This window comes from Pelodiscus sinensis, chromosome 7, assembly GCF_052426305.1.
Source record: "Pelodiscus sinensis isolate ZL-2025 chromosome 7, ASM5242630v1, whole genome shotgun sequence".
In the NCBI taxonomy this organism is placed as follows: Eukaryota; Metazoa; Chordata; order Testudines; family Trionychidae; genus Pelodiscus; species Pelodiscus sinensis.
Genome location: NC_143058.1, coordinates 45,040,052 through 45,067,070, shown reverse-complemented (window position 1 = coordinate 45,067,070; position 27,019 = coordinate 45,040,052). Strand labels below are relative to the sequence as shown.

At 44.1% G+C, this 27,019-nt stretch overlaps 1 protein-coding gene across 7 annotated transcripts in view; it reads left to right on the top strand.

Moving 5' to 3' along the window:
- OLA1 (Obg like ATPase 1) overlaps positions 1-27,019 on the top strand; it is a 220,775-nt gene that overhangs the window by 94,073 nt on the left and 99,683 nt on the right. For all 7 annotated transcript variants that reach the window (XM_075933649.1, XM_006116487.4, XM_075933646.1 and 4 more), the window contains one exon: positions 21,485-21,660. In XM_075933649.1, coding sequence (XP_075789764.1) covers positions 21,485-21,660 — 176 coding nt within the window. The remainder of the gene's footprint in view (positions 1-21,484; positions 21,661-27,019) is intronic.

The window sequence follows — 27,019 nt, the reverse complement described above, 5'->3', positions numbered from 1 at the left end:
CCAACAAACAAAAGGGTAGACCTCAAATATTTCATTGCTCCAAAAAATATGGACTTTCTCTTTATACACCCACCCCCGAATTCCCTGGTGGTAGACTCGGTTCGACACAAGGGCAAATAGCCCAATCTCAGGTCCACCCCACAGGATAAGGACCATAAAAAGGTGGACATTATGGGGCGTAAAGTCTGTTCTTCAGCCACGTTACTCCTGAGAGTGGCGAACTACACAGCCATGCTAGCAGACTATGATTACACCAACTACTCAAAGTTACAGGATCTGCTTCAACATTTACCAGAGCATAAAAGACCAGCCTTGCTTAACATCATGCAAGAGAGTCATAACATCGCTCGTACAGCCCTACAGTCCTCCATGGATGTAGCAGACACTGCAGCTCGTGTGACAGCCTCGGCGGTAGTCCTTCAAAGAGCATCCTGGCTACAGTCATCGGGCGTACCCAGAGATCTGCAGCAAAAGGTTGAGGATCTGCCCTTCGATCGAGCCAACCTTTTTGCTGCAAAGATGGATGAAGTACTCCATTCAATGAAGGACTGTCGCACAACTCTTAGAACACTGGGAATGTATACCCCCCCGTTCAAGAGAACGAGATACCAGCCGTACCAACGCCAGACACACACCTTCAGGCAGCAACCCAGAACCGACTTCCGCCCGAGACAAAGACCACAGAGGCGTAGACCCCAAAGGCAACAGCAGCAACACATCTCAACCCGCCCACCAACAACCAAACAGCAGGTTTGAAGGTCAGGTCAAGAGCTGCATAGCCAATCCACCTTTATTGCCAACAGACTCAGTTCAGTTCCATCAACCCCTCCGGACCTTTTTCCACCAATGGTCTCTCATCACTTCGGACATGTGGGTTTTGGAACTAATCCAGTACGGTTATTCGATCCCATTTACCTCCATCCCTCCTACCCACCCTCCTACCCTGTCCCTTTTCAGGGACCCATCTCACGAAGCAGTTCTCCAACAGGAGGCGACACGTCTTCTCCAACTCGGCGCAGTAGAACAGGTTCCTCCTCAATTCTACTGCCGGGGTTTTTATTCAACCTATTTCTTAACCCAGAAGAAGACGGGAGGATGGTGACCCATTTTAGACCTCAGACGCCTCAACAAGCACGTGGCATACCACCACTTCAAGATGGTAACTAGCAACGATCATCCCCGCTCTCGATCAAGGAGATTGGCTATCGGCTCTCGACCTCCAGGATGCCTCCTTTCACCTTATGATTCATCCGGCCCACAGACGTTTCCTATGGTTTACAGTAGGCGACCAACACTACCAATACCGAGTACTCCCGTTTGGCCTGTCAACTGCCCCCAGAGTTTTTTCAAAGACCTTGGCATGGTAATGGCGTCACTGCGCCAACAAGGGACCATAATATTCCCGTACCTCGACGACTGCCTTATAAAAGGCGCGTCTTTCCAAGAAACCAAAACCATGACGGACAACACAGTAGCCCTTCTACTCAGCCTCGGTTTTCACATAAACTATACAAAATCCACCTTACTCCTGACTCAGAGGCTAGAGTTTATAGGCGCTCTCATCAATACGACTATGGCAAGAGCTACCCTTCCCAACCACAGGTTTGCCACCATTCGGGAATTGATCTCGTCGGTGCAATCAACTCCAACCGTGACGGTCAGACTCTGTCTCAAGATCCTCGGGCATATGGCCTCCACAACCTATGTCGCCTTCCTGGCCAGACTCCACATGAGAGCACTCCAGTTGTGGCTCGCAACGGTTGACAAGCCTTCCAGAGACCAACTTTCCAAGCTCGTTGCTATTCCACCACATATCCTCAGTTCCTTGCTTTGGTGGACAGTCCCACACAACATGCTGCAGGACGTTCCTTTTCAGCGTCCGCCTCCCGCACTCACAGTTGTAACAGACGCCTCGCTTATGGGTTGAGGGGCCCATTTAGGAAACATCACAGGCCAAGGGAAATGGTCTTTCACGGAGCAAACCTTTCACATCAACCTCCTCGAATTACGTGCGGTCAGATACGCTTGCCAACACTTCAACAGTATATAATGCACAAGTCTATTACTATCATGACAGACAACACTACGTGCATGTACTATATAAACCGACAAGGGGGAGCCCGATTCCCGTCTCTCTGTTCGGAGGCGGTCAAGTTTTGGAATTGGTGTCTCATACACCAAGTCACTCCGTCGGCTGTTTACCTCCCGGGCATCCTCAATGTCACGGCGGACGTTCTCAGTCGCTCATTCCAAGATCAACATGAGTGAGAGCTTGACAGGCACGCCCTGACTCCACTATTCTTTCGGTGGGGCCAACCAGACGTAGACCTCTTCGCCACGAAGAACAACAGGAAATGTCATCGGTACTGCTCCAGAGGAGCCCAGGGGAGACATTCCCTCGGGGACACATTTTCCATCACTTGGAACGCCCCTCTCCTCTATGCGTTTCCTCCCTTCCTGCTCCTGCACGGAGTCCTGAATAAAATCAGGTCAGACCAGGCGCGGGTCATATTAGTGGCTCCTGCATGGCCCAGACAGACATGGTACCCTTACCTTCTCAAGATGATGCTGATGGACCCGTACCCCTTTCCTCTCTGCCACGACCACCTGTCCCAGAACCACGGCAGGCCTCTCCACCCGAACCTTCACAAGCTTCACCTTCACGCTTGGCTCCTTCATGGCTCCAGGATGCCGAGATTACCTGTTCGGAGCAGGTGAAGACATACTGATTAACAGTAGGAGGCAGTCAACGAGAAGGGCTTACTCATACAAGTGGAAGCAATTTTCCCACTGGTATAGTCGGCTACACGCAACCTCTCCATAGTTGGCCTCTCTACCTACCTTGTTGGACTATCTGTTATCCCTCAAGCAATCTGGCCTCACACTCAGCAGCGTTAAGGTCCATGCTGCTGCAATAGCGGCGTTCCATCATCCTACGGATAGCATGTCCTTCCTTGCTAATCCATTGACCAAACGCTTCTTTAAAGGTTTACAGAACACATTCCTGCCGATCCACCCTCTGGTTCCTGTCTGGGACTTGAATCATGTTCTAAAAAGCCTGACAAAGACACCATTCGAGTTGATGGCTGTGGAGGTGAAATGGAAGGTTCGAGAATGTGGCCAGCCCCAGAGAGGTGCAGAAGCAGGCAGCCTTGTATTGAATATTTTTTAACTTTTATTAAAATGGTTTTAACTTTAACTTTTTATTTATTAACTTTTACAGGCGTGGGCCAGATAACTATAACAGTAACAACAAACAAACTGCAATACAATAGAGGAAAATGCCCTGGGGTTTTTCTAAGTCTAAGTAATTATCAATAACAACCCAAGGATTTTTATCAGTTATATTTACATTAATTTCACTCATGAGGTTTAACATCTATTTAAACTCCTAACTATACTATTTAACAAACTTCTAACTAACTTACTCTTAACACTATTATTTATCAAACCTTTAACTAACTTTACACAGCAATACTCACACTTATCAGACATACAAGGGACAACAGAGACAACAGCATATTCGTTACTCGTTACGCTCTGCAAAAGATTCGGTAGATTCAGTGAGCGGGAGGGGGTCCTCGGGTGATCAGCCCTCAGAACCTGGCTCGTGTTCTGCCTTCCAAGTTTTCGGGAACCCTCAACTGGATGCAGGAGGGGTAGCTGCTTTATAGCGAGAGCAAGAGCTTTCCCGCACTTACTTGTGATAGGCTTATCCTGCGCTTAGTTGTGATAGGCTTAACAGATTGTCTGCCTAGTGACAGGCTGAGGGGGAAGGGGAGAGGGTGAGATGGCCCTTGAGTGGCGCGAACTTTTTATGACCCTTACCTGCCTGGTGTCTTACTCCTGGTTTTTACTGATCTTAAGTCACATAGTGCAGGATTTTTGGTTTGAGGGGAAGGTAATCTTGGGCTAGGAAGGCTATGTGCATGAAGCCTGGCCAGAAAAGAGCCTGCTTTTACAATGGCTACCTGCTTCTGGTCTCTCTTATCGATGAAAGTATCTTTCCTCATCGCAATCACCTCCAGTAGGAGAGTGAGTGAATTGTCAGCCTTGATGGCAGACCCACCATATACCGTATTCACGAACGACAGAGTAATATTTTGACCCCACCTGAAGTTCCTCCCCAAAGTACTCTCACCCTTTCATGTGAACGAACCCATACATTTAACTACCTTCTTTCCTAAGCCTCATGCTGACCAGATCCAGGCGGCATGGCACACTTTAGATGTTCGACGTACTCTGGCATTTTATGTCGATCGCACAAAGCTGTGGAGGGCCTCACCTAGGCTTTTCATCTCCTATGCCAATAAATCAAGGGGACAAGCAATCTCGTCTCAGAGAATCTCAAACTGGATTACTTCTTGCATCTGCACTTGTGTAAGGTATAACAATAAACACTTACCGGACAACATCACAGCTAACTCCACCAGAGCCGTGGCTTCCACAACAGCTTTCCTTTGGAATGTCCCACTCCAAGATATCTGTAATGCCGCCACTTGGTTTTGCACTGCACTATGCACTCTCGTCTTCTGTAGCTTCGTCCACGGCGGTGGGACACTCAGTCTTGTCCACAGTGACTACTACACGGCTCCAAACCCACCTCCGCGAGCCGACAACTGCTCTGTAGTCACCCAGAGTGGAGCACCCACGGGGACCACTCGAAGGGGAAGAAAGAGTTACTCACCTTGGTGCAGTAACGGTGCTTCTTCGAGATGGGTCCCTGTGGGTGCTCCACTACCCTCCCTCCTTCCCCTGCTTTGGAGCCTTGTACTCTAGCGGGTAGAGAAGGAATGGAGGAGCCGCACCGCGCACGCGCCCAGCGGTTCCAGCAGCACTAGAGGGCGTTGCAGCACCTGCGCGGCACGGCAGAAACTGCTAGAAAAAGTCTCCGTTCGCCGGCGCAAGGATGCACCAGCACCCTAGAGTGGAGCACCCAGTATAGTCTAAGAAAGACAGAGCCCAAGACAAATTTCCTTGAAATAGAGCCTTGAGATTCAGGCCACTAGCCACATGGGAAGAAATTTGGATGTAGCAGGGATTAATTTCCAGATATCTTCCCTTTCCATCAGTTTCAAGTTAGATAAGTAGTATTTTGTCCTGTGATAAGTTTCTAGGTAAGTTTAATGTTTCCATAAAACTCAATGTCTTATTCATGTCCTATCCCTGATGATTCTTTGACTTGTTTGATAGCCTTATGCACAAACTACTAAGTGATTGTGGGGATATATCACAAGACTTGTTTCCAGCAAGCCTAATGTTTCTGCCTGCCATTTGTCTTGCCTCTGTCTCTTACATTAGCAGAAGAAACGGTATATCTTCTAGCTTGATCCAGTTCCTCAACAGTTTTCCAGAAGAAATGTTTGAAATTTGGAGTGGGAGGGTGCTACATATTAAGTACATGGCTAAGACACTTAAAATACAACTAGTAAAAAAGGAGGTGAACTCCATCCTAAACCACCAACCCCCAAAGAAATCCTAGTTAATTTCTTACTTTGGAAAAAAGATAGTTTGGCGAAACTGAATGTGAATTACTTGTACAATTCCCTAATTGTTCATTATAAATTAGAGAAAACCAGGATATTTGTTTAGCTCCCTCCCAGCTTAGCCTCCCTGTGACAGTGTGCATTTAGTTTTCAGCTTTGTGATAGGTTTTCATGGGCTCAACAGAACATGGTGAGAAATATTTTAAGTTTTCATACTCTTTTACTATGTCTAGTCATATTTGTCTTAAAGTCATAATGGAGATTCTTAACAACTTTTCTGGAATAGAGGCAGTTGATTTTTTTTTTTAATGTAGAGACTAGTTTATCTACCATCTGCAGTGACTAAAGTTTGGGACAACAGCTAAAGGATGTCCAGTCTGCCATCTGTAAAACAGGCTCCGTTGGTGAAGCCAAGTGAAGAAAAATTGACACTCTGGCAGCTTCAGAATAGGCAATCTTCTATGCAGTCAAATGTAATGGTATATTCAGTTTGGGGGGAAAAATGTAAATTGCTGCAAGGGAGGTCTAGATTGGACATTAGTAAAAACTTCCTGTCATTGTGGTTAAACACTGGAATAAATTGCAAAGGGAGGTTGTGGAAACTCCATCACTGAAGATATTTAAGAGCAGGTTGGATAGACATCTGTCAGGGATGATCTAGACTAGGGGTGGGCAATAATTTTTGGTGGAGGGGCCACTCCAAGATTTTGGTAAATGGGCAAGGGCCACACGTTTCTGTAGAGCGGGTGAGTGGTTTAGATTGGGTGCAGAAAGGCACTTGGGGTGCAGGAGACGGTGTGGGATCTGAGAGGGTGTTTGGGTGGAGGAGGGGGTTGTGACCTGGGTCAGGGGATTGGGGTGTAGAGTCAGGGAAGGAATGTGGTTGCAGGAGAGGATTCTGGCCTGGGGGAGGGACGTAGAAGGGGGAAAAGTGTCTGGGAGGGAGTTGTCACCTGGGGTAGGGGGTGCAGAAGGTTTGGATGGGGAAGGGAATTAGAGTGCAGGGAGGGTTAGGGTGCCAGAGGCAGGCTTCATGCCTGTTGCAAACCCAGCCTGCATGAATATGCAGGCTGTTCCCTCCACCTGGCTCTCAACTCCAGGTGGAGGAAGAGGCTTGCTGCCCCAGTGTCTCAGGCCAATCTCTCAGCTCCAGTTTGCTGGCTGTTTTCAGCCAATAGGAACTGAGAGATTGGCTAGGTTCAGTTCTTATTGGTCAGTTGTTCTGGCCAATAAGAGTTGCGGATTGGGCTGGGGGTGAGGAGATTGCAGAAAGCCTCCTCCTGATAGTGTGTTAAACTGCAGCAGCTGCGTGCCTGAGGGTCTTGGCAGGGTGGCCGCGGGCCAGATCCAGTGGTTTAGTGGGCCCAGGCTGTATTTTGCCCAGGCCTAATCTAGACACTGCTGCCGTGAGGGCAGGAGACTGGACTCAATGACCTCTCAAGGTCCTTTCCACTTGTAGTATTCTATGATTTTTGGCACAAAATAGCAGTTGATTTTCAGCCTGATGCTTTTGCACAAAGTCATTTCAAAGGCGATGAGGAACTCTTTAGCTTTCCTGGATTCTTTAGTCAACTAGGTAGCACAGAGATTTCTGTGAGGAGGCTCTGGGTGATTCCTCTATTGTTTTTTTTTGTTGCTTGATCAGAACCCTCATCACACACTAGTCACCAGTGACTTTGTTGATTGTAATCTGGTAAAGATATGCTTAAAGATCTAGCATGATTAAATTTAGGTCAGAATTACAGTGCTTTTTGCTGGGTCCTCATGTTCTTGTCAGCCCAGGAAGTTGTGATTTTTTTTTTTTTTTTTTGAAAATTAGCAAAAACAGCAGCTATTTTTTTATCTCAAGATTTGAAAAATTGAATCTGTCGTGGAAATAGCCCTCAATGAGAATAAATGTATAATATTATTCAAAATGAAATTTGGTTTAGATTTATTTGATCTATTTAAAGTCCACATAGCTGCCCTCATGGGGATGGTAAGAATACCCTTAATTTATGAGAATCCCTGGATAGTGTAACCAAGTATAATCAGCTTTGTGCAACCTGCTTCTCTACTCTGTATTGGGGACTAGATCAAAGTGATGAATTGCAGCAATTTCAATGGAGAGTGCTGCACTGTTACAACTTAGAGTTTCATATGCATTTGAAACGTGTCATTTGTGTTTGGAAAAATACAAGAAAACTTAGTATTTCAATAAAATGACAAGAGGAATTCGTCTTTCAGATTCAAAGTATTTATTTGTAATCAGAACCAGATATCTATCAGCCTTCACCTCCAATGTTGAGTGTAAACTGTGGTTGTCCAGTTTTGGTTTCCATGACTCAGTCCTCTACTGATTTCCCCTCCTGCTTACCTAAACACTGCTTCCGTGTGCCCTTCAGAAGATCTTTTATATAGTCCATCAAAAACTTTCTGTAGAGGTTCCATGGAACTCTATCCTTGGTTTCCTTCATGGCTTACACCTTGTCATTGGGTAATTTTATTTGCAAACAGAAATTTAACTACATCCCTTCTGTTGATGACTCAGATCTGTGTCTACGCTCTAAGATCTGTCTCCTTCTGTAAAAACTAAAGTGTTGACCTGTCTTTCTGACATCTCTAAGATGATAGCTGGAAATCCACAAAAACTCAAATTAGAACTCCTAATCTTTTCTCCCAGGTCCTGTCCCTTCTCTCCTTTCTTGATCACTTTAGACAATACCGCTATTCTCCCTGTCACTCAGGTCTGTAATCTGAGTGTCATCTTCAGTTTTGTTTTCTGTCTAGCATCACATCCAGGCTGTGTTTAATACAGATTCTGTCAGTATAACATCTCTAAGATGCAGCCTTTCTTACCTTAAAATTCTTGCCCAGGCTCTCATCTTGCATCTCAATTATTGCAACATCCTCTATGCTTGGATTGACACAGCCCATATTGCCCCTTCATATCCATTTAAAATACTAGTGGAAAGATAATTTTCTAGTGTAGTGCTTTAACCATGTTGCCTCTCTTTGTGTCCTTCCATTGGTTCTCCTTTCTATGACACATCAAGTATAAGTCTTGATTGGAAAGATTTGACGACAAAAGTGCTTTTGACATGTAAAAGTCACCAAAACTGAAAATTTGCCAAACTAATTTTTTTTGTCACCTTTTGTTGAAATATCATAGCCACATTAACTCCCACATCAACAGAAAGAGCAAAGCAATATAGGTAAGCATTCCATAGTGCCTGGCATCACCCTTAATTTGTGTCTATGGCCACTAATACCTTTTGCTTCATTGGCATAATTTGGTCATTTATTATGTATTTAGCACTGTAGATCAGATTTACCAGAATGGTATGTCTGGTTTATACCAGTTTTAACAGTTCAGAGAAGACTTAAGGACTTTACTAGCTGCTTAACCATTCCCCCTCATAAAGATACCAACCTGGGATAAGGCAAGAGGAATAGTAGTGGCTCCTTTGTTGTCCCACTTCTCGCTTTGTACCTCCCACCCTTTCATCTGTGTGCCTTTTGGACTAGCATTCGCAACCCATTGGCATCCAGGAAGCTGATCTGTTTCATGCTTTTCAGCCTCTGGAACAGGGAGCCATAAAGGTGGCCTAATGCCATGCCATTTCTCTCAATGTGTTCCAAATACTCAGCCAGTTGATTGAATCTGCACCTTTTGTGAATGGTAGCTTTACAGTTACTTTAAAATGTATTGTTTTACATTGTGGCCTTTGAGTTCATTTCAGTGGGAATTAGTTTTTGGCCCAACTAATCCAGACACCCTGATCATTTTTAATTTTTCGGATGAGAACCAGATAATTTTTTTGAAAGAAAAATTAGCTGCAATACCTTAATGAGTTCTAACAAAGATTATTAAAATCTTGATTGTATTGCTTGCCCTGCAATGTGTACACGCATCACGTTGACAATAATTTTTGTATAGTTTTGGAGTAGGACATTTTTTTTCTTAGCAATAAAATGTTTTGTTGGCCTGTCTTATTTTAGTAATACACTGGATTAGTGGCTATGGGGATTTCTCCACAATAATCCCAGAAACATTTCTTGGTCAGTATTTTATTTAAAGTAAATTCTGTATTCTTGGCAACTTTTTCCTCCCTCACTTTGGTTTTTTTTGCTGATTAGCTGAAGGGGATTTGAATGATCCCTTTCACAAAGTAGTGTTTGGCTCCATGATGGATAGTCTCTTTATATTTATAGATTTTTACCCTCTTTCCTTCTGAAGCTAGTCTTGAAAAAGTAAACTACTTTAAACCAAATGCAAAACTTTAAAGGAATAAGTAACTGATTTCCACTTCTGTAGAGGGAATTTCAGAAAGATTTCTTCCTACTCTGTTCCCTGTCTCCCTTTCTACCACTCCTCCATCTACCCCACATACTATTAAAAATATAAAATGAGTCATGTAAGTTTGTGATCTATCCAACTCTCTCTTAAAATTGTTGAGTTAGCTTTTTGGTTTTAAGATGATCGTGGTGGGCCAAAACTAGTTTTCCCTCCTCTCCAAAGAGTAAGGGGAAAAAGGAGTGTTTGAAGGCCAGCCACTCTTAACATTTTTGGCCCTCTTTGAGGTATTTACTGTATTAGCTGCTGCTCGCTGAGGCAGCTGACAAGCCATTGGTTTTGCCCTATTGGCACAGTAACTGCATCTGACACTTTGCTTGGAGCACGTGAGGTGCACACTATATATGTCCTGTACTGCCTATAATTCTATCCCCTCAGGCTATGTCTAAACTACAAAGATTTTTTCAAAAGAGGCTATGCAAATTTCACGGGAATTTGCATATCTTCAGATTGCATTTTTGAAAGAGGATCTTTCTAAAATGAAAGTAGTCTGGATGCAGTTTTTTTTGGAAGAAAAACCCCCACCAACTGCTCTTCCTAAAAAAAAAAAGGAGGTTTATAAGGTTTTTCGAAAAAGGATTGTTTTCCTTGAAAAAACCATGTCCAGTCTACTTTCATTTTCAAAAGATCCTCTTTTGAAAATGCGATCTGAAGAAGATATGCAAATTCCCACAGAATTTGCATATCCTCTTTCGAAAAATCTTTGTAGTTTAGACGGAGCCTCAGGAAGTGAGAAGGAGGCAGAGAATCTTCTGCTGTTTTGAATGGGAGTCCGCAGTCTGTCGCAAGGGGCCACGCACACGCTGAGACACCAACCACTCCAGAGCCAGAGGCTCCAACATACTTTACTTGTCACAAAAACTGCCAGTGGAAGCTAGACTATAGCTGTTGCTAGTTCTTCACAGCTGTAGCATGGAGGTGAAAACTGAAGAAACTTTCAGGAAATACTGGAGAGGGGGAAGCCTGGTGAGTCTGGAAGGGAAACTCAGACAAGTATGGGGTTAGAAGGATTGAATGGATCAAGAGTGAAATCCCTAGATGGGGGAAGAGAGTATGGAGTGGCATGGAATTCACTTTTTATTTTGGAGAGAGAGATGTGGCTTTTGAAAGGACGAAACAGAAAGAATATGGAATTGATAGAGGCATTTTTTGTGATTGGCAGAAAAGTGATTTAGTCAAGGAATATTTTACATAGTTTAAATGTGATCGGCTTTTAAAATTTGGTAGCACATCGCTGTTTTTGACGTACTACATAAAATGTGTTCTGTTTTTATTTGGCCCATTCACCTATAATGTCTGGTCCTTGGAACTGCTTTTATTTTCATCAGAATCAGAAATCCCAAATGTGACTGTTTTGATAAACCACAGTGTGCTGTGCTTTTCATTCACATCGTCAACAAGTTGATGTTACTCTAATCACTATATTATTTCTACTTCACATAGAGAAAAGGTTCCAAAACAAATTCGGTATTAACTACTTTCAGGGCAGAGTAGACTGGTCAAAACTTCTGAAATTATTGTTTTTCTGGTTCACTTAGATTGATGCTTGTTATCTTATTAAGCAAAAAACCTAACAAAGTGGAAGTTAAAAAAAGGTTAATCTTTTCACAAAAGTTTTTGCACATTCAAAGTATTTTTCTAAGAAGTATTTTAAAAACAAGTATTCACTTCCTTTGCTTAGGTGGCAAAAATGTTTTTTATCCAATTCATTTTTATAATGTCATCATTGAATTATAGCAACTATATTTATTTGTGTGATTGTCTCTATGTGTATTGCATTTCTGGTTTTGCATGTACCCAGGACAAGTAATTTTCTTTAGCAGTGTCTGTGTATGCCCCCTACTCTGCTCATGCTCCAGGCTTACAGAGTAACGGGCTGCTTGACTGCCACCACCTTGGATTTTCCTACTGGCTGCGGTCTAGGTTTAGAGCTATGGTGTTTATTTTGACTTCATCTTATTGGCATCAATAGTTTTTAAAAGTTTTCATAGTTGTTTAATCCTTAGTACAACTTAATAGTCTGTTGTTGTTTTATTTTGAATAGCCTTCTGGGGCAGGTATCTTTTGCTATCCCTTCCCTTCTAGCCCTCCAGTGGTTGTCAAAGATCCTTGACTTTAAAAACTTTTATGTGCCATGAATCCTTCTGATCAGGGACTACAACATCTGTCTATACTGGCTGGGTCAAAAGCAGTTCCATTCCAGGTACTTATTGTTTCTGAGTGCAATTAATCAGCCCTCTTTGGCTTCTCCTTTGGTACCAAAGCCCTCATCAGTGCTGTCTGCTATAGCACGCTCTACTGTACTAACTCAAATTACAGAAACTATTCCATTTACTCCAAGTTAATACATGACTCTGAAAGACCTTCCACTGTTCCTGGAACCGGTCACCTTCCTATCCAGAGCTCAGTGCCCATCACTGAAATTTCATTTGACACTGATATTTCTATGGTACCTGTCTCCATCTTTGCCCACAGGTAGGGGTCAAGGTAGAGACCAGGCTGTGTCTAGTACCGTCATCTAAGAATGTCAGATGTCCACTTTCTCCTTCGGTATCAAGGACTTATCCTCTTGAATCAGAAGAGAACATACCCAGTTCTGAGCTTTGTCCCCAGAAACCACTCAAGGGGATAGAGCCCAAACAGGACATTACAGTGTTTATCACTCCAGTATGAGAGATTGTCCCCACTGTTATCTGGTAGCCTGCTCCCTGGAACCTTGTATCAAGAATTTGAGATTAAACAAGGGCTGTGTGGAGTCCCAGAAGATGTGCAGGATTAACAACTAGCATATTCACCTTGTGGCATAAGAATCAAGTAGACCTAGGGTTCCCGGGTTAAAAGGGAGCTTTCACAGTAAACACAACTTCAGCAAAACTATAAAGAGCAGTAAAAAGAACAGAAGTCTGTGAAATTGTTGTCCTCTTCATTGAGCAAGGAAATGATTCCAGTTGTGCCACAATGCTCTTCTGATCCTAAAGCTTTCCAGGACTTAAATAAGAATGTTGGAATCATTTGAGATTCCTCTTGAAGAGGGCCCGGAAGTACCGCAAAACTGCTGGATACTTTGGTAGCTGGTACTTCCCATAAATGAGGCTATCTTCCTATCTACTAAGGCTCTCTGGAAAACACCATCTACAATTCCTCCAGTATCCAGGTAGACTGAGAGAGCTATTTTCTGTTTGCGAAAGGGTTAGAGAACATATTTTCTCACCTTGCCTCCCAGTTTGGTAGTGTCTGTGACCAGCAAGTATAACCAACAGAGAGAACCCAGATTTAAATCTTGGGAGAAGGAAGTGAACAGGTTTTCAGTAAAGCGTATTCCAAAGCATCTCTGCAGTTCCAAATCTCAAAACTGATGAGCTCTGATGGCCAAATATGGTTTTAATGTCTGTAAGAAGTGGGGTGGCTTTCCCAATAATATGCCTCAGTTATGTGAGAGACAAGTTCCAGGCCCAAAATGCTGGAAAGCTGGTATTTAGACTTGCACTTCCGACTGCTTGAGCAACAGACATAGTGGTGAGATTCATCACAGCAGTGACCTTGATGGGATGCTCGTTGTGGCTCTCTTGTATTCCTCCTTGAAGGAGTCCTTCACATAATGATCACTGGGTATTTACACACCTGCAATCAAAAGGAAATCCTTTAAGTCAGAGTGCAGATGACAGCCACACCTGTCTATCTCTTAGCAGCAGCAGCGTGAACCACTGTGCAAGCATCAGAGGAGGCACAGAAAGGCTGTCTAAGGTCACCTATCCTCTATCTGTTAACTCTTACCACCAGCATTTTGGCAGGACTCTCAAGAGCTGTTTACCAGCTGTCCTCCTTATGGATGTAAGAGATTAGTTGACTTACCTGATGAACAGAAGCTTATCTAATAGTCAACTAGCGATGCAACGAGTTGCTTCCCTCCCTTGCTGCCTCTATCAGAGAGGAGAGGCAGCAAGATGGGGGTGGGAGGGAGGAAGGAGGGGAGGAATCAAGAGCTGCTGCCAAGAGGAGCCAGCTTAAAAGCCAGTTCCTCCCTAGTACCATCTGCATGAGGGGTGAGGGAGGTAGAGGCACAGTGAGAAACAGCGTGAGTGGGGACTGAAGCAATCTCCTCTTGTGCTGCTTCTGCTGCAATTCTGCTTTTGAAATATACAAGAGCCCCAGTGGGACTCTTGAATATTTCAAAAGTAGAAGCCCTGCAGAGAGCATGGCTCCAGAGCTGCAGGGAGCATGGGGCCAGTGGGAGTCCCCTGCTGGCCCCGCGCTCCCTGCAGGGCTTCTTTTTGAAATGTACAAGATCCTCGCTGGAGCTCTTCAAAAGTACATTTCAATAGGAAGTCCTGCGCTCCCTGCAATGTCTCAGCCTTTGAAATGTACAAGAGCCCAACAGGGCTCTTGCTACAGTTCAAAGGCGGAGGAGCCCTTACAGACTAATCAAATAGCTGAAATAGTAGAAATCATAACTGACAGATGAATACTACAGATAATTTCCTTGGAGTATATAATCCACTTCTCTTCCCCCACATTCCTCTTCCTCATCCTCTTTTAGAACCCGTTTCTCAAGTATCCTGCCACATGAATTAGAGTTGCTCCTCAAACTGGGGGGAGGAGGGGCAAGGATGATAGACCTAGCACCTCTGATAATAAAGGGAAGGTGGTTTATTTGAGTTTCCTTGTCATCCCCAAAAAGACAGGGAATGGAAACCCATTAACAAGTTCCTCTTAAGTTTAGAGTGGTGACCCTGTTGTCCTTTATCCCCACCACTTCCAGGCAGAGGTTTGTCTCTCCTGTGCAGGAGCATGAGAGTTGCTTGCACACATTAATGCAACCTGGTACAGCTGCTGGTATGTCTGGTGTCCACTCTGTTAGGTGGGGGAGGGATGGTACAGCTGCGCTGTTACAGCTGCCCCAGAAGAGCTGCTGGCATGGGGTGTTGGTTCCAGGGAGAAGCAGCCCAACATGCAGCTACTTTCACCTCTGTGGATCCCAGTAAAGCTCTGCATCTCTGCAGATATAGATTTATATTAGAACATATTTGCATATGCAGATATAAATGTATATTGCTCAGGGCTCTACTTACTGGAGGACTCCTTCCTCCCCATTACCGGGCTCATTTAGGGAATCCATTTGAATCTCTGATCATCAATATGCTCTTCTATGGCATTTTGGGGCCATGTGGCTCTGCACACTTCGTGACCTCATAGTGAGAATTCATCTCAGGTTTCTGTAAGCCTCATCTACATAACAGGGAAGCACAACATTTGTCCTGCTAGTCATGGTTTCCCCAGAGAATCTTAGCGTCTCTTTTGGTGGGAGGACAGAAGTAAAGTATGTGTCTGACTATCATTCCACCCCCCTACTTGTCATAAAGTCTTTGACTACAAATGCATCCCTCTGAGGTTGTCTGGAACAGGTTGTCTGGAAATATGTCCCCTCGTGGTTCTACAGTTCACATCAATCTGTTTTAGCTGAGAACAATCGGATTAGATTACAAACAGTTCCTCCCATGTATCTACAACAAGTCAATCCTTGTGGTATGGAACAATATGATGGTGGGCTTTTATCTCAACAAGCATGGCAGAGCAGGTGCTTAACTGCTTTGTTTGGGGACTGTCTACCTTTGGGACTGGTTCATTCCCTTGCAGATTACCTCAACTGCCAGGGTCCTCATTACTGCACTGGTGGATTCTCAGAGCAGACTTCTCCACACCCTAACTCTCTAGGTAGCATTGGAGTCTCCCATCCACAGATCTTATCATGTACCATGTGCACAGCAAGTGCAAGAAATTGTGCTCTAAAAGAGGTTATGGCCCAGACTTTTGGGGAGAGACACTTCTCATACAACTAGCCAATTAGCCCGTCATAAGACAGGATTTTCAGGTCTCTCGTCCACGTCGGTCTTCTCTCCTGAGCCTCCAGTCTCTCGCTCCGTATCTTTCTCTCTCCTCCCCCTCCTCCCCCTCCTGCCTCTCACTCAGGGGACTGTGGAGCCCAAACAGCCGTTTGGGCACCGTGCTCCCCATGCTTCATGGGGAGCGTGGAGCCCAATCAGTCGCTTGTGCCACTTACTCCCATGCGGCAGCCCGGCTGAGCGGCGCAGAAGTCAGCCAAGCCCCACTGCGGGAGGCGAAGGGGGACAGGGCAGTGACGTTCACAGCCAGAAGGCGGGGCCTGGAGCCGCTGTCATACCGTACATCACCACCCCGCCCCACTTTGCCTTCCACTGTGGTGCTCGGCTGACTTCTGCGCCACTCAGCCGGGCCACCGCGGGGGAACAAGTGGAGCAAGCGGCTGTTTGGGCTCCCCTGCGGTGGCCTGGCTGAGCGGCGCAGAAGTCAGCCGAGCACCATGGCAGGAGGCGAAGAGGGGAGGGGTGGTGATGTACACGGCCAGGGGCGGGGCCTGGAACCACTGTCATGCTGCATGTCACCGCCCCGCCCCCCTTGACCTCCTGCTGTGCTGCTCGGCTGACTTCTGCGCCGCTTTGCCGGGCTGCAACGGGGGAGCAAACGGCGCAAGCAACTGTTTGGGCATCGCGGTCCCCATGCAGCACGGGAGCGCAGGGCCCAAATGACCACTTGCACCACTTGCTCCCCTGTGGTGGCCTGGCTGAGCAGCGCAGAAGTCAGCCGAGCGCCACAGCAGGAGGCGGAGGACATGATTCAGGCAACAGCGCCGCCCAGAGGGAACAACCAGCATTTCTGCGTTACAGAGTCTCAGACATTGGGCTACTATATATATGATAGGTGGAAGCTTTGTGGTATTCATTTCCCTCAATTTTGCCTCTTAAGTGTTGAGGAAAATCAAACTGGTCTATGCACAAATCATTCTTATAGGCCTGTGTTGGGCTTGACTGTTTTGGTACCAACCCATGTTTCACCTGAGGGCATGGTATTTGGATGCATTTTAGTTTTAAGGCCTGTTTGTCTGATGTCCAGGTAATGCTGAGAGCAAGAGTAGCAAGAACTTTTACTAGGAAATATTCTAGAAATGATCACAGGTTTCAGGTAGGTAGTCTGTGTTAGTCTGTTTCAGCAAAAACAAGGAAGAGTCCAGTGACACCTTAGGGCATAAACTTTTATGAGGTACAGTTTACTTCTTCATATGCTTGAAGTGAAAGAAAGACATTGTCGGAAGAGATATGAATAGAGACATGGAATGTGTCTCATTACAATAAGTAATTTCCCCTTCAGGTACATCACTGATGTTACACTCCCATGTCTGTATCCCTGTCTTTCTTCCACATCAAGCATCTGAGGAGGTGAGTTCTATGTCATGAAAACTAATGCTCTAATAAACTTGTTAGTCTTTAAAGTGACATCGGACTCCTTGTTTTTTCTATAAATGAGTTTACTCCTGGGGGGAATTCTATGCACAAACCAGAGTACATGTCTCTCTGAGATTTTTTTTCCCTTTGCAGAAAATACATTCACCTTGAGAAACTTAAACAACAAATAATCTTGCAGCACCTTAGAAACTAACAAAAAATGGGGAGGGAGAACAGACAGTGTGGGGCACATGGTGTTGTTGGATGGGTCACCTAGACTAGAATTCAGAAGGGCTTTTGCAGGACAGCCTGGGGAAAGGGCTGACCGGAAATGTGGGGGTGCAGCATCACATGGGGTAGGGAGGATAGGGAGTGTAGGGCCATGTGATAAGTGTCAGATGTGCCTGATAATGTTAGAAGCTACCATTAGCCAGGGTCTGCATGAAGGAAGCTACTCAACTCCCTAACAATCCCTCTCTTCCCCCCTCCCCCCACCAAAAACATCTTGTTTCCCCATCCCCACCCCCACCCTCACCCTCACCCAAGAGCTGCAGTTTCACTCGCAGGCTCCTTCCAAGCAATTACTTCCCTCTTCCTCAACTCCTCTGTTACTCCTGATTCTCCTAAGCCTTTGCACTACTTCTGTAGAATATGTTTCTGTATTGTAGTTTAAATTGAATTATTACTCAAAGTTCTGTATTAATATGCCTAGTCAGGAATCTGTTAAAAATATGTCCTGAATATTTTTTGTCTGTATTGCTACAGGCATTCTTGTGGACAGGTATCTACTATATATTTGACAGAGTGAGTCTGCAAAGAACTAGAACCGCTGAATTTGGTATACAACTTATTCTATCCTAACTTATAGCAAGGCAAGGGTTTGGTCCTGCCAGGAAGGTAGGATGTGCCTGTTATGGGGTTGCTTCTCAGAAAACCATACAGAAAAGAGACAGTTATCAGGCAGATGAAAGAGACTGGCTGGCACCCTCCTCCTGGTCTGGGGCTGCCTCAGCCCCGAGCTTCCCATCCTCCAGGTGCTTTTTAGGCAGGATGGGGGCCTGAAGCTTCTCCTCCACAAATCATTTAGGGACACTGCTGCCTGTTCCGCTTCACCAGGGAGAGAGGGAAAAGCACACAGTTTGTGCACTCCTCACTCTGGCTGGGGAGTGCAGGAGACAGACTAAACTGGACCCTGCTCCTGCTCCTGCCATAGGACATGCACCTCTCGCCCAGCTGGAGCTGCAGCAGTCACAGAGAGACACTTCTCACCTGGCCCAAAACTGCTGTAATGAGAGGAGGCTGGGTTGTCCTTCCCCAGGGCAGCCTGCATTCTGAACCACTCATCTCTAGCCCCACCCCAGAACAATGATTTAAATGAAGTATGTACATTTTCATTTTATTTTCCAAAAAACAAAAAATTGGGTTAAGGACCTAAGCAATTACTCAGGTAAACAGTCTTTTGAAATAAACCACCAAAATAATAAAAACTGGTGTGATTATACCATGTTGTTTTAATAAAATGTGCAGAATTTTACAACAGTTCAAAATATTGGTCCCAGAATTATTAATTTTTTGGCACAGAGTTGTCCAGGAGTAATGATGTAGGAAAAAAATTCATCTCGTGTAATCAATGAGGAATTTCCTGTTTACAGGAAAGGTTACAGACATATGGATTTTGACTTGCCCTTAAAATCCTTGGGATTATCTGTTAGGTCCATCAGCACATTTCATTCTCCTGTAGACACCTCCTCTGTATTTTCCTGCCCAGTTCATAAAAGGATAGATATGCATCTTCCCTTCGATGACAAAAGTGGTATTGCCTTGGGACTTGAACCTTCATAAACCCTCACCAATTCTCTTTTTGAGTCGCCTGCTGTCCTATTCTCTTTCATATCTTATTATGAAGGTAGCATTTCTGGACAGAATATTTGTGCAACTAAGGACACTTATGGCTGATAACCCTCCATCACTACCTGCCTCCCCTCCCTCAAACACTTTCATACAGATAAGGTTTCTAAGACATTGCATCCTAATTTTGTGATTGAGGTGGGGTTGGACTTTCACATCCACCAAAATATCCATCTGCCTGTGTTTTATCCTAAACCCTACTCTTAACAGAGAGGAGATGGCACAGCAGTCATTGAATGTGTCAAGTTCTTGGCTGCTGATTATCAAAAAGTCCATTGGAGACTATCTTGTTTCTGTTACTGATATTGGCAGATCTCAACTTGGAATTCTGTTCATGCACTTGTTAAAGCAATGTCTCTAGTGTAAGACATTATTTCTGATGCCTCTAGGGGCAGGGCAGTTTTGGAATATGTTGTATTACTGGATTCCAGGCAACTATCCCATCATAAAAATGCTGTTTGAGATTAACTTCAGCTGCACGACACACAGGGACCGTCACTCAAAAGAGGGGTATTCATCTGTTAGTAATTTGACTTCAAGATGTGTTGTCCCTATGCTCTCCGTCCTTGCTGCTTGCTTTCAACTTCTGGGAACATGCGATAGAGAAGGGATTAAAATGAAGGCAGTCTGTCAGTCCTTTTATTCTCTCTCGATGCAGAGTATGCAGAGAGCAGGGATGCATGTATGGTCCACAGGGGCATGCTAAAGAAAATACCTTTGGTCCTGGACATATGTAGCACATGCACAAATTAAAGTGTAATACACCTAGCAGTACATATCTCGAACAATAGAAGTTATTACAAAATGAGTGATTCATTTTTAGTAACACTTATGTTTATATCCAGACATATTGCTAAGTTTGGTGTATTTCTAAGTGGTTTTTGGTTGACTTTTAGTTTTAGGGAGCTAAGTGATATTCTTTAGAGAATTTGAGAAGAAAGTGTTTCCTTGGCTTCTGTTGGCATTTTCTACAATGTCAGAATGGTTTTGATATTGGTGTATCTTCATTTATTCCATCTGTAAGCTACACTCCTGTTGTACCTAAAAAGCTTAGATGTTCTTATGTGTTTAATGACATTTATTTAAACTGTAATATTTTTATGATAAAACCACTCATTTCAGTAAGTAAAAGTGAAAATGTTGAAATGTGATTGTAGAAAACAATTATATTATCTATCTAGCAATTGTGAAGTATTGCTTTTAGGGTAGAAAATATCTTGCCCTAAATTTGGTGCAATAGAAGTTCGTTGGTTTATTCCTTTACAGCCATATTCACATACCATAATTCAGTAATATTCAAATGTATATTAGTTTTATTTTTCAGGGTGTATCTTTTTAAATTTCTTTGCAAATCCCTTAGTACAAGTCATTACTTAGTGAGGCCATTACAATGGAATTGATACATGAATATTTCACAATATTTTTCCATGTTTAAAATCTTTTTTTAGGTTTAGTTCAGTTTGTGATGCTATTCCTTATCTGATAATTTAAGAGTAAATCCAGTTGAATTATGTTGCCACATTATGTCTTCAAAAGGGCATAAAGTCAGTACACATACTTGAGTAATATCTGGGTTTTTTACCCTTATGTTTCCAGTTGGCAATTTGAAATTATGGCTTCAGCTGCACTTTAAATATGTGATAATAGATGTGTTTCTAATAAGGGCCAGCACCATTTTGTTCAGATGCTGTGAATGGTTGTCATTCATATTTGACAAATGCACCATCATCCGCTTCTTTGATGGCCTACGAAAAACCATACCCTCAAATCAGGGCGATGAAATTAGCTGCTGTGTAAATTGTGTGTCTGAGTGGTTCATTATCTAATCACCGTCAGAACCAGAGTGATAAAGTAGATTGAAGCAGGGAAGAGGTCTGCCAGATTATTTCAGGCCTTTTTCTAAGCCCTGTTTCCCTTGGAAACCTTAGACAATGTAGTTCAGAACTTCAAAATTCTTTGACTAGAACTTCATATATATATTTGATGAATAAAACTTGGGGCTAGTGTTAGGGTGACTGTTTAGATGGTCTCTTTAATTCATTCTTCAAACCACCATTAAATATTTTAATTACTAAAAAGGTATTTCGAATGTGGCTACCATTTTACTGCTGTTGGCTGTTTTTAAGTAAAAATGGCTCCAACTTTAAGAGTTCTTAAATTCATCCCTATTCAGGAAAGCACTTGAGCATGTGTTATTATGAACTTTTATGAATTGGGGCTGGTATGATGACTGTTTTGTATGTGTTTCTGTAGCATTTTGAAATAACGGGGAAACCACACTAGTTGTTAATGACTTACTAAGCACTTTAAGTGTTAGTGTTGTATATGAACATATTAAATATTGTGCCAAATATTGTAGCCACCAGTTTTGCACTGGAAGAGAGAGAGTGAGTCTATTTTTTCATCTCTTTACTTTTTATGTCTGATTATTATGCTATTGTTAATGTTATATTATCTATTTTGATTTAATACTTAATTTAAGTGTTCTTTTGTCCTAGGGTCATTTGAAAATGATGATATCACTCATGTTGAAGGAAGTGTAGATCCTGTCCGTGACATTGAAATAATACATGAAGAACTTAGACTTAAAGATGAGGAAATGATCATTCCAATTATAGACAAATTAGAAAAAGTAGCTGTGAGAGGAGGGGACAAGAAATTGAAACCTGAATATGTAAGTAAAAAGCGTACTGCTTACATGTATTGTTTCCTGTACTGGTATGTCTATATTTGTATTCACACTTTTAAAAATCTATATAATGTAAATAGGATCTTTCTACATTATTTTAAAATTATTATTGCTACAAAGACTGTTAGGTTAAAATCATTAAAATGAGCTGCATTTTCTGTTAATAACATAGGGTTATACGGAGAACACTAGATGGACACCATTTAAACTACTTTGATATAACTCAATCTAATCTTGTTCCAAATGGGAAATGATACTGACTGTAGTACAAAGTGAAATCTCATACCTGCCTAGCTATCCCAGCTCCTGCCTCTGTGTACATGGTACGGGATAAACTTCCTGAATCTGGGACCAGAGGGCCCTGTGCTGGAGAGTGACATCTAGTCCATTGCACCTGAGCCTGGCAGCAGCAGGCCAGTAGCCGAGTGACAGTGAGGCTGAAGTGGAGCCAGGCAGGGAATGACAGTGGGCTAGGAGGCTGGTGGCAGGGGACCTCCCCATATCTGGCAGATTCTGTTATTGGGGACCAGTCAGGCCCCAAGGGTACTGGACCTGGGAAGTCCAACCTGTACTACGAAGTCTCATCTTAGATGCAGATAGCCTGTCATCTATAAGTAGGGTGACATTCCCATTTATAAATCAGTAATATAGATGGTTATAACCTGGTCAGACTTCTTCATTGCAGAGCTCAGCACATGATCTTCACAGCTAAGCACTAAAAGACTAAAAAGCCCCCCAGAGTTTGAAATTAAAGTTTGTACAAAACCAGTGTACAAATTCTTATGCTGTGATATTCCCTGTGTATTGTGACTAGAATCAGTTGTTTGCTTGGTTCCTCGTGATCTCTTAGAGAGAGGGCCCATAGTGGGAGCATTCTTGTTGAGTATGCTAACTTGAATTGAACATGTGTAGAGCATTGTGGGGGTACCACATCATGTCCATCCTGTATTGGGGAAGGAGAATCTCCCACAGTTCTGATAATAGACTATTTCACATTTGCCTGCAATTTCTAGGGGCAGGTCAAAGCAGTAGCACAGCCTGGCCTAGTTATGCTCTTTTTTTCTGGCCCACTGCCAGATTTTGTGCAGTCAAGTAGCAGTTCCCTTTGCTCCTGACTTTTCTCTAATAGCCTTTTATTTTATTCATTTTTTCAGGTACTAGAGAGCAGTCTGTCTTTATTCCTCCTCCCTCTTTCCAGGATCAGTTAGTGCAGAGGTCAGCTATCTTTTCAAACCAAAGAGCCAAACTACATCCAAAATTCAGAACAAGTGGTCAACAGAGAGCTGTATAAGAATGTCCATTTGCATCACTGACAATATACAACATAACATTATTGATAATTGACATGATTAATAATAGCATAAATGAAACATTGGACTTCTGCTGTTGCATCTTTTTACACATTTCTTTGAAGTTTATATCATACCTTGTCATTCAGGTGCATGCACGCATTCAAGCTACATGAGTAATTACAAGATTTTAAAATTTTGATTTTTTTTTTTCATTTTAATTTAAATGGTTGCATGAATTTTGGGAATGTCAAGAGAGCCATATTTGGTTGCCTTCTGAGCAATATTTGGCTCTAGAGCCATAGGTTGTAGATCCATGAGTTAGTGATTAGTGCAGTAGGCAAAGCCATCTAGAGTTGACAATGTTGTGCCTACTTGCTGTACTCCTCCCCCCTCTCTCTTCCCCCCAATATGTCAGAGCTGTCATTCAGATATCACGGTAAATCTAAGTATTGTCAGCTTGTGCAGGCTCTTTGGAGGGTGAATTGTGCCTTAGCCTTTTCACAGTCAGCTGACGGTTGTGCTGCTAGGCCATAGTGCTGTAAGTAGAATAGATATGTTGGGTCTTCCTCCTCTATGCCTCAGGAAGCTGAGGCTCCAGCATAGAAAACCCCATATGAAGTTGCAGAGTAAAGATGAGGATTTCAGCCAACCAGTCAATCTTGGGGAGAGCAGCAGGGCTTGTACTCAACTCCCTTTCTTGACAGCTCTGACAGGAAATTCTGGCCATAAGATTCTATTTCCCGGGCAGGAGGAATGGGAGCCCAGGTGGTGGAATACAGAGGAAGAGTTATTCCATAAAACAAGGCTTGAGTTATTGCATAAAACAAACCATAAAAGACCATGCTCTAGCCACTGATGAAAAGCAGGCACTGATGAAAAGCAGGCCAAAAAGGCTAAAGAAAGTCTAAAAGGGGAAAGAAAAGGTACAAAAATTCCTCTGATTCAGATAACCTCTTCCTCTTCTCAGCTGCGGATTTAGGGCAGGGTGAGTGGGACGTGTCAAAGGGGGGCCCCCGCGGCACACTCATCTGCCCCTGCCTCTTCTACCATTCATGATCTGAACAGGAACATAAAATATTCAAGAGTGTGTTTTCCCCCCATGAGATATTTGAAATGGGACAAGGTTAAAGGCTATAACAGCTTTGCAAAACAAGAACAACAGTGTCATGGGTGGCTGACCATAAAGCCATGAACATTTGATTTTTTTTGTCTACACTTAAGAAAATTTCCTTAGCAACAACATTTGTTGGCAAATGCTACAGGTCTCCATCTCAGCAAGCCTGGAGCCACAAACCTGGAAGGGGTCAGTACTCACTGCAAACAAATACTGTGCTCAGTCATCTAAATTTACAGATTCTTTCTCCTCTTGGAGAAAAACTAGGTAAAATATTTACAGAAAATTCTGCCAATCCAAAATAGTAGTCGTCCTCTTTCTCCTCACTCAGGGCTTTAAGGAGGGACTATAAGCCCAGCATTAGGCAGAAATGCTTTGTCCATTTTTATCACCCCCCCCCCCCCCAAATAAAAGAACAGAGGAAAGATAATAGGTATATCCTGTCAATCCTTGGAACTGGGGATAGTGTCAAAAACCCAGAAGTGGTTCCATTGACTGTAAGAGTCCACTATGATGATGAACAAATGCGCTGTGTCTCAGTTGGGAGTCTAAAGACAGAATTTTGAGTTTCTCAGAAGAATGGTCCATATTGATCAGATAGATGGGCAAGAGAAGTAGTATTTTGTAGATATTCCCTTAAACTAAGAGCCCCATTTAATACCTCTCCACCCAATCCTCCATCTCAATCTACCCTGTCACATGTGAGCTGGTGTTAAATGAAATATCTTATTTCCTAGATAAGGAACAATGGAAGGAGTTCCCTCAGAAAAAAGATTTAGGTTTATAGTTTCGTATTGCTAACCATCAAGTTTGCAGATACAATTATTAGATTTATGGGACAATGGAAAAATTTGCAGAAATCCTGTCTACAGATTCTTGCACAGAATTTTCTGCACTAGTAGAAGAGGACATTGGTTTCTGTGCATACCTGCAAGCTGCTTTGGATGCGGCAGATACAGCATTGTGCACCATGGCTTGAGTTGTGGCCATGAGTTGTTCTTTCTGGATGCAGGTCTCTGGCTTCCTGTATGAGGTTCAACAGACAATCCAGGCAACCCTTTGAGGGTTATTCTTTTTCTGAGAAGACTTGATACTTGCCTGTACAGGCAGTCCCCGGGTTACGTACAAGATAGGGACTGTAGGTTTGTTCTTAAGTTGAATCTGTATGTAAGTCGGAACTGGCATCCAGATTCAACCGCTGCTGAAACTGATCAGTTTCAACAGCGGCTGAATCTGGACGCCAGTTCCGACTTACATACAGATTCAACTTAAGAACCCCAGGCGTCCCCAAGTCAGCTGCTGCTGAAACTGATCAGCAGCTGATTCCAGGAAGCCCGGGGCAGAGCAGCTCTGCCTCAGGCTTCCTGTAGTCAGCGCTGGTCAGTTTCAGCAGCGGCTGACTTGGGGACGCCTGGGGCAGAGCAGCTCGGGTGCTGCTGGGTTGGTCCAGTAGCGCGGCCGCTCCTCGGCGCTACTGGACCAACCCAGCAGCACCCCAGTTGCTCTGCCCCAGGCGTCCTGATTCAGCCGCTGCTGAAACTGATCAGTGGCTGAATCAGGACTCCTGGGGAAGAGCAGCTGGGGTGCTGCCGGGTTGGTCCAGTAGCGCCAAGGAGCGGTGCCGTGGGACCAACCGGCAGCACCCCACCTGCTCTACCACAGTCCCCGGGCTTTGCTCCACGTCTCCCTGGTCTGCTGGGGGGGGGGGGGGGGGGCACTAGCTGCGTGTCCCCCCCCCCCCCCCCCCCCCAGCAGACCAGGGAGACGTGGAGCAAAGCTGTGGAGCACCCGGGCCGGACCGCGGCGCTTCCAGATCAGCGCCGCGGTCTGGCCCGGGTCCTCCGTGGCTTTGCTCAGCGTCTCCCTGGTCTGCAGACCAGCTGGAAGCGCCGCGGGTCCGATCCGGGTCCTCCGCCGCTTTGCTCCGCGTCTCCCTGGTCTGCTGGCTCCCCCAGCAGACCAGGGAGACGGGGAGCAGCTTTTCTCGCCCCAGGCGTCCCGCCGCTCCAGTCTTCCGGGGCGAGAAAATCCCCGTTCGTAACTGCGGATCCGACATAAGTCGGATCCGCGTAACTCGGGGACTACCTGTATAGCCTTAAGGACTTGAGTCACCCTGGAATCCCTGGTCCTCCACATTCCTGATAAACAGTGGAGGTGCTTTAGACCCCAGCCCCCACCAAGGAATTGGTTCCAGGATTATGCAGGAGTAGGTATTTGAAGAAGAGATCTTCTCTCCTCTGGCCAGTGCAAACTCTGCTCCAGCCAGAAACTAGCCTTAGAATCATATAATACTAGAACTAGAAGGGGCTTCGAGACCATACAATCTAGTCCCCTGCCCAGTCAGGACCAAGCACCATCTAGATTATCTTTGATACATTTATCTAACCTGCTCTTAAACATCTCCAGTGACGGAGATTCCACAACCTCCCTAGGCAATTTAAGCCCATTGCTTCTTGTCCTATAATCAGATGCCAAGGAGAACAATCAATTTCACACAAACAGAATGGGAAGTGACTGTCTAGGAAGGAGTATTGCTGAAAGGGATCTATGGTTTGTAGTGGATCACAAGCTAAATGAGTCAACAGTGTGATACTGTTGCAAGAAAAAAGTAAACATGATTCTGGAATGCATTACCAGGAGTATTGTGAGCAAGACACGAGAAGTCATTCTTACGCTCTACTCTGTGCTGGTTAGGCCTCAGTTGGAATATTGTGTCCAGTTCTAGGCACCACATTTCAAGAAAGATGTGGAGAAATTGGTGAAGATGCAGAGAAGAGCAACAAAAATGATTAAAGGTCTAGAAAACATGACCTGTGAGGGAAGACTCAAAGAACTGGGCTTGTTTAATTTAGAAAAGAGAAGTCTGAGAGGGGACATGATAGCAGTTTTCAGATATCTAAAAGGGTGTTCCAAAGAGGCGCGAGAGAAATTATTCCTT